Below are 7,996 nucleotides of genomic sequence, written 5' to 3' on the forward strand. Positions count from 1 at the left end.
AATTCGAAATATTAAGGTACTCCCTTATATTTTCATTCTCGAAATGCTATTTGTGATCCTCTCTAAAAAATGATAAACCTTTAATACTTATTTAATTTATTTTATAAAAAATGTAAGGTGTATTACTAAAGAAGATTCCCTCATCAATAACTAATTTTATGCCAATAGTTTTACATTTGGGTAAATTAATTAGCTAGTTAATTCAATTTTTTATTAAATATTTTTTTAGTGAATTATAGAGCTAAGAACAGAGTGATAAATTGCAATCATTTTTTCTTGATATAAAGTAATTATTACATAATAAATTTGTCATTATTTTAATAAATTTTATTGGTTTAATTTCTGTATATTTAATTTAAATTATTTAAAATATAAAAAAGTTTCAATATAATCTCTTCAGAAACAGCTTAAGTTTTTAAAAATATGTTGCAAAAGTTCAAAAGTAATATTAAATTAAAGTAAAATATTTTAGTTTATTTGATCAATTTTATTCAATATTTTTTTAATTTTTTATTATTTCTCATTAAAAAAAAATAAGAGTAAATAAAAATAACAATTTCTTTAACTTTAGTTCATTCAAAAATAATTATGACTTTGAAAATTTAATGAGTTCTATAGATAAATCTTTTGTAAACATATTAAAAATTGATCTATGCTAATTGTAATTTTCTTAAAGTTTATCCCTTAATTATCTTTATTTTTTGAGATTCTTTAATTAATTATAAAATCTAATAAGAGGAAAAAATATTTTTTAGGAGGGAGCTTAAAAGATTAGAAGTTATTTAGAAAATTACTAATATACCACTAAATTAAATCTTTGTTTAAGGTATAAATCATTAAATTATTATTTTTTTTACTATTTACAAATATTGAAAAATATATCTATTAGTAAAAGCTGTATATTCGATGAAGTAACTCAAATGATAGCAAAAAGATTGGAAAAATTTGAAGAAATAACTGAATTAAGTCTCAATTTATCGTATTATTTTAATTTAAGCTTATAAATCTTATTGATTGTTTAAAAAATAAAACTATTTTATTATTATAAATTTATTCAATTTAAATTAATTATTTTTGCATAGATAAAATAAAATTGGTATTTAAGGAGCTAAGTATATTTCAAACGCTATTAAACACTTTAGAAAGGCCATTAAATTAAATATTGATTTAAAGTCATTTTCTTAATTTTTATTTAGTATTTTAGCATTTAAATAAATAATTTATTTTTAACTTCTTTTCTTATTTTATTATAAAATATTAATTTAAATATTTAATTAATAGTGATAATCATACATAAGATGAAGGAGTTTAATACATTACAGATGCTTTATAAAATTGTCAAAATATTACCAAATTTAAACTTTCCTTAAGGTTATTTTCTAAAATTTTTATTTTTTCATAATTCCTTTCGAAAAAAAATTCATTGTATATTCTAATTTTGTTTATTTTTATTCAATTAGTTTTTATTTTCAAAAATTTGAATAAAATATATATAGATAGTGTAAAAAATTCTGTATTAATTTAAATTTTTAAGGAATAATTTAATTAGCGCAACAAGCACTAAAAATATTGCAAATTTATTGAAAAAGCTCAAAATGCTTTCTTAATTGCATCTTGATTTAAGGTAAGTTTCTTATAAAATGAATTATTTTATAATTAAAACATATTATTTCAATAATGTTAAGTATCGATTTAGGGTAATTTTCATTCAAATTTATTTTCATTAGCACTATTTCTTATTTATTTATATTTGTAGATTTTTCCATACTTATATTTTTAATTTAATTAGTTAGAATGATATTTAAGATGAAGGAGCTAAAATTATAGCTAGTGGTTTGAAATATTGTGTAAATGTGACTCATTTAAAACTTTTTTTATAGTAATTTTAATTAAAATTTATTGATTTTTTTAATGAAATTATTTTTTAGATAATTGAAATAAATTTTTGAATGACTTTGAAACCTTTTATAATTTATTCATAAATTTGAAATTAATTTTGTTAGGTAAAATAATATTTCAAGTAAAGGAGCTAAGAATATTTCTAAGGCTTTGAAAAAATGTAATGAAATCACTGCTTTAAATATAGATTTTGAGTAATTCATTTCATAAAATTTATTAGATGTATTTTAAATAAAATATTTTTAAAATCATTATAATAAGAATTTTTAAAATCAAAATTTATATTTTTGCTTACAACTTTATTTCATTTTTAGAAAAAATATAATCGATGGTGAAGGATTTAACAGTGTTTTTAAAGTTATATTTAAATTTTAAAAAATCACTCAAGCTAGTCTTAATTTTAAGTAATTTTATTTTATAATTTTTTAAGTAAAAATAAATTAAATTTTATTAAAATCTTTTATTGAAATTTATTTTTAAAAATCAATAAAAAGTGAATTTTTTAAATTATTTTTTTAGTAATAATAAAATTGACGAGAATGTATCTTTAAATATGGAAAATAGTGATGAATAATCCGATTATATTACTTAATTTAGTCTTGATTTGGGGTAAAATTTAATTTATTTTTTATCCTGTAAAAATAATTTGTTTCTTAATTACTTTTCTACTTCTAAATTTAAATATAAATTTGTTTAGAAATAATGAAATCAGTCTTGAGTAAACTTAGAATATAACAAATTTTCTAAAGAAATGTAAAAATCTATAGAAACTAAATCTTAACTTTGAAAGATTTTTTGAAAAGTAAATAATTTTTTTTATAAAAACTTTGTTAATCTATTTTTTTATTTGAAAAATAGTGCTTTTTTTGATGACCAAATTTAAATAATAGCAAATTTCTTGTAAAATTGCCAAAATCTTACTGAAATAATTCTCAATTTAAGGTAGTTTCTTAAATTAGTTAGTTTATTGTAAAAGTTTGGTAATTAGTTTAAAATATTCATTTTTAGGAATAATTAAATTTCTGATGAGGGAGCTAAGAATATTGCTAATGCTTTGACAAAATGTTAAAATCTCACACTTTTAAATCTCGACCTTTCGTAACACTTTTGAATTTATTGTATAATTTTTCTAAGTTAAAATATAAATAAAATATTTTTAAAGTGGATACAAACAAATTTCTCAAGGTATAATCAATATTATAAATGCTTTGGGAAAGTGTCAAAGAATTAGCAAGTTAAATTTAAGTTTTGGGTAATTTTAAACTATAATTTTATTTGATTTAAGCATTTAAATTAAAAAAAAACTATGCAAGTTTGTTTATTTTTATTTTTTATTACCTTAAACAATACATCTTTTAGTTAAGACTTTTAAAAGAGTGATCTTGCTAATATTTTTGCAGATTCTTTGGCAAGTTGTGATAATATTAGTGAATTAAATCTTGAATTTGAGTACCTTTCTTAGTTTTCATTTTTATTATTTAAATTAATAAATAAATAAATTAATTAATTAATTATTTGATTGATTGATTGATTTATTATTTCTCATTGAAAAGCAGTGTTGGGAATTGAAAGTTTAGATATTAAAAAAATAAATAGAAAAATAGAAACAGATTGATATTTGATATTTGATGTTCAATTTCAATTCATTTTATTGATATCAAAATTTTCTACCAACTCTGTTGAAAAATAATTTGTATAATTATAATTTTAATTATCTTATAAATAGAGAAAGGTTAAATTCTTACTTTGCTAAAAGTATTTACAAAGTGTTGCAAACATGTTAAAATGTTACTCAATTATCTCTTAAATTCATGTAATTATATACTCAAAACTTTTAGATAATTTTTTTTTCTAATTAGATAAATATTTTCCTAATTAATATTTTATTTTGTTGTTAAAATTGTTACTTTTACTTTAATTTTTTTTTAATTTATTTAGTCCTTTTTCAAGTTTGATGAAATGCATAGATTTTGAACCTTATGATTTTGAGAATATCTCTAGTTAATTAGAAAAATTATAAAATATTACTAGACTGGAACTTGCTTTTATGTATTTTTCTTTTTTTATTTAATTTAACTTTTAATTTATTAGATACATAAATAATCATACCAACTAACTCTCACATCATTTTCTAAACTAAAGAGGGTACAAAAAAATATTTAAAATTAATAATTTGATATCTTAAATTAACTTATTTGAAAACCATTTTTATTCTAAAATTAAAATTTTTTTTACAGATTTTAACCATAACTACAACAGAAAGAAGTTTTTCTGTTGCTTTTTTTATAGATTTACTATTTTAATTTAAAAATAATTTTTTAGTAATTCATATATTGGTGATGAAGGAGCTTATTATTTCTCAAAAGCTTTTGAGAAATGTTAAAATATTACTTAGCTAAAACTTAATTTTCAGTAATTAAATAAAAAATTAATATGTTTAGTTAATTTTTTTTACTTTTTACTATTTAAAATATTTTTGTTGTTTTATTAAATTCTATTAATATTTGATATAAATTAAAAATAATTATTAAGCAACAATCTTATCTAAAATGAAGGAGCGATAGCAATCTCAAATGCTATTATAGAATGTTAAAAGATTACGATGTTAAATCTTGATCTGAGGTAAATTTTTTGAAATTTAATAGAAAAAATAATTAAAAAACAAAATATTATTTTGTTAACTAATTTAAAAAGTTCATTTATACATTACTATTATGAAATTAAATATATCTTTTATTTAGTGAGAATAAAATATAAGATGATGGAGTTAAAAGTATTTCAGAAGCTCTAAAAAGATCCCAAAATATTACTTAGTTATATATTGATTTGAGGTAAATTTTTTGAAATTTATTAGGGAAATTATTAAAAACAAAATATTATTTTGTTAACTTAATTTAAAAAGATCACCTATACATTTATTATTATGAAATTAAAAATGTTTTTTATTTAGCTTTAATGAAATATATGATGAAGGAACTAAATATATTCAAGATATTGTGATAAGTTGCAAAAATATTACAGAATTATACCTTAATTTAGAGTATTTTTTATTAATTTTATTTTTTTAAATAAATATAAAAGATATAACTCTTATTAATATTTAAATTTTTAAAAGTACTTAAAATAATTCATTAAATTTTAATTTATTTAATTCTTAGTGAAAATTGGATGAGTGATGAAGTAATTAGTAATCTAATAAGGACTTTAGAAATAAGTCTAAACATCACAAAATTATATTTTTTTCTAAGGTAAAATTCTTAAATTTTAATCATTTTTGAATTAAATTTAATAAATTTTTAAAGAAATGAATATATTAACGATGTCTCAGTATGCTATAAATGATGAAACTATTCAAACAGAGAAAAAAAATATCTTAATTTATCTGAAATATTAAATATGACAAATATTTTAATAATTTTATAAAAAATACTTTTTATGTTTTTTAAATTTTACTCCTACTAAATTCTAACTTATATTTTTGTTGGTGAATGAGTTAATTAACTAAAAAAGCCAGTCTAGTTTTAAAATTTAGATAATATAAATTCTAATAAAAATACAGCAACTTGCAAAATATCAACATAAAATTTTAGCTTTTTACTAAGTAAAAATGAATTATTTATTGTTTGAAAAAACCTATTATTATAATATTAACTATGAGAAGATCTTACAGTGTATATTAAAATTTTAGGTTTTTTACTTTTAAAAATGTTTATTCAATAAAAAATAAATTAAATTTGCAAATTCTAGACTTTTAAGGGGGTTACTAAAAAAGTTAAATATTGTACAACCTCTACAGTGTTAATTTTTATGCATAAATACAAAATTTAAAATTCTAAGATTTAATTTTTTAAAAGTTTCATTTTAGTTTATTTTTTATAAATTTTCAATAATAATTTATGGTAAATAAATATTTATAATTTAACATGCTTTTGTATTAAAATTGTGTATGCTAAAAAAAAATAAAAGGTATTGATCTATATAAGAATAAACTTGAATAAATAATTTAAAATAATAAAACAAAATATTTTTTAAATAATAAGCAAATAATATTTTTAAATTAAATTAAATTTTATCCATAAGAATAGAATAATTCCTGAATTTCTTATTTTAAACGAAATAAGAATGATAAAAACTATTCAATAAATCAAAAATGAGAGAAAATACACTTTTTTATTGATTTTTATATTTATTTTTTATCTATTATTTTAAATTAATCTTAATTAAATAATACTTTTATTTATTTGATTATAAAGACAATATTTTTATTATAAAATAAAAGTAATTAAATTAAAAGTAGAGCATTTCAAGTCGATGTCATTTATCTTTCTCTATCAGCCTCTCAATTTTGAAACTTTGGCTTCAGTAAAAATAAATAAATAAATCAATCAATTGCTTGTAGAATACCTTATGAATATAAGATAATATAAATTAAATTATATTTTAATATTAAAAAAGTATGTTACAATGATTTAAATATTTTAAAATTTATTAATAAATATTGAATAAAATTAAAATATATTAAATTAAAAAAGATTTAAAATTATTATTCTGAATAATAATAAACTTTTTAAATTTGAAATTAGTTGCTGATTAACATTATAATTGCTATTGAAGTTAAAATATCCATAAAAAAATAAATGCTAAAAATTAATTAAGTTTATAAATACAAATTCAATCATCTGATAAAATATCTTTGTGAATTTTTTCTTTAATACATTCTTTAAGTATTTAATTACCGTATTTTCTCGATAACTCAGTCCATCCGAAGTCCGAGAAAGTACCATATTTTTTCAGATTATAAAAATATATGATTTAATGTTTAAGGAAATTTATATTGAATAAATTTAAGGAATTATGGATTATTGATATATATATACTAGGTTGATCAAAATGTTCGTAGCATTTCAAAATATTTTTTCATCAAAGAGAGTAAACATAATAAAACTATTATATTCTGATAGAGTTTGAAAAACTCTATTAAATTCTAAAGAAAAATAATATTGATTAATTACGTGTCCAAAAAATTAAATGAAAATTTGCTTTTGATTAATATAAAGTGATTTTTATGTAAGGTAATAATTATTGCTTTTATTCATTAATTTATGTATGAATATTAAAATATTTTTCAAATACCTTATAAAAATTAATTTTTATTTAGTTAGCTTACTTATTTGATAAATATTAATAATTCTTGAGTATTTAATGAAAATTTATTATATTTATAGTTTATTTTTTGAATAGAATCCTTCTTACTTATTTATTTTTTATATCATTGAAAAACTTGTTTTAATTATTTTAAATGCAATAATAAGATTGATGATATGTATATATATGTATTAGATTTATGCTCTGCTTTAAAGAGTCATAATCCTTAAAATTTATCTTTTGACATTAGGTAAAAGAGTTAATTTTATTCTTTATACCATTTTTGAATGATAAAAAAGTTTATAATAAATAATAAAATACCTCTAAATAATAAGATTAGGTTATTTTATCAAAGATTTTGTATTTATAGTCATTTTTTTAATTTCAATAAATTGCTTTTTTAAGTAAAAAAACAAAATAATTTTTATATTAAAATAGAAGAAATTAAATTTATGAATGAAGAATTAAAAAGTTTTAAATGAAAATGGAAGTTGCTAAAACCAACAAAGAGAGAGATTAATGCAGAAATCCGATTATATTTGAAAAAAACTTATCGATAGATATATTAATTAGCTAATAATTGATAATTTTTAATTATCCATATAATTTAGCTATATTTAACATTCAAAAGTATTTAATTTACAAAACCATTTATTTTTTTAATTCTTTGCTTATTTCATATTTATTTTTTGTTTTAAAAATTCAATATAATTAAGCTAAATAAATTAATATCTAAAAGCATATATATTTAACAAATATTTAAATTTATTTTTAGTTTAGAAAACTAGAAATCTAATATTTTTTAATCTACTTTTGTTATGATTTTTATTAACTCTATTATACATTTAGTATAATTAATATGATTGTTCTCAAAAAAAAGTATTGCTTATATTTTTTTGTGTTGAGTTTTCAGTGGAAGAAAATCAAAATAAAATCAGAAATTTATGTGATT

The 7,996-nt window shown here is 17.2% G+C and overlaps 1 protein-coding gene across 1 annotated transcript in view; it reads left to right on the forward strand. All coding sequences in view use genetic code 6, as the record gives it.

Annotated features, from left to right (window-relative positions):
* Nucleotides 1–5,241, forward strand: part of TTHERM_01392280 (kinase domain protein, putative) — a gene marked incomplete at both ends in the record, with an annotated part of 8,242 nt that extends 3,001 nt beyond the window's left edge. The window contains 26 exons of the mRNA XM_001025930.4: nucleotides 118–180; nucleotides 230–286; nucleotides 381–458; nucleotides 572–661; nucleotides 737–826; nucleotides 890–979; nucleotides 1,083–1,172; nucleotides 1,282–1,371; nucleotides 1,535–1,624; nucleotides 1,790–1,879; nucleotides 2,004–2,093; nucleotides 2,214–2,303; nucleotides 2,419–2,508; nucleotides 2,597–2,701; nucleotides 2,758–2,841; nucleotides 2,908–2,997; nucleotides 3,062–3,151; nucleotides 3,259–3,348; nucleotides 3,626–3,712; nucleotides 3,838–3,948; nucleotides 4,222–4,311; nucleotides 4,432–4,521; nucleotides 4,641–4,730; nucleotides 4,850–4,939; nucleotides 5,058–5,147; nucleotides 5,202–5,241. Coding sequence (XP_001025930.4) covers nucleotides 118–180; nucleotides 230–286; nucleotides 381–458; nucleotides 572–661; nucleotides 737–826; nucleotides 890–979; nucleotides 1,083–1,172; nucleotides 1,282–1,371; nucleotides 1,535–1,624; nucleotides 1,790–1,879; nucleotides 2,004–2,093; nucleotides 2,214–2,303; nucleotides 2,419–2,508; nucleotides 2,597–2,701; nucleotides 2,758–2,841; nucleotides 2,908–2,997; nucleotides 3,062–3,151; nucleotides 3,259–3,348; nucleotides 3,626–3,712; nucleotides 3,838–3,948; nucleotides 4,222–4,311; nucleotides 4,432–4,521; nucleotides 4,641–4,730; nucleotides 4,850–4,939; nucleotides 5,058–5,147; nucleotides 5,202–5,241 — 2,245 coding nt within the window. The remainder of the gene's footprint in view (nucleotides 1–117; nucleotides 181–229; nucleotides 287–380; nucleotides 459–571; nucleotides 662–736; nucleotides 827–889; nucleotides 980–1,082; nucleotides 1,173–1,281; nucleotides 1,372–1,534; nucleotides 1,625–1,789; nucleotides 1,880–2,003; nucleotides 2,094–2,213; nucleotides 2,304–2,418; nucleotides 2,509–2,596; nucleotides 2,702–2,757; nucleotides 2,842–2,907; nucleotides 2,998–3,061; nucleotides 3,152–3,258; nucleotides 3,349–3,625; nucleotides 3,713–3,837; nucleotides 3,949–4,221; nucleotides 4,312–4,431; nucleotides 4,522–4,640; nucleotides 4,731–4,849; nucleotides 4,940–5,057; nucleotides 5,148–5,201) is intronic.
* Nucleotides 5,242–7,996: the final 2,755 nt, after the last annotated feature.

Source organism: Tetrahymena thermophila (genome assembly GCF_000189635.1).
Source record: "Tetrahymena thermophila SB210 genomic scaffold scf_8254097, whole genome shotgun sequence".
Taxonomy (NCBI): domain Eukaryota; phylum Ciliophora; class Oligohymenophorea; order Hymenostomatida; family Tetrahymenidae; genus Tetrahymena; species Tetrahymena thermophila.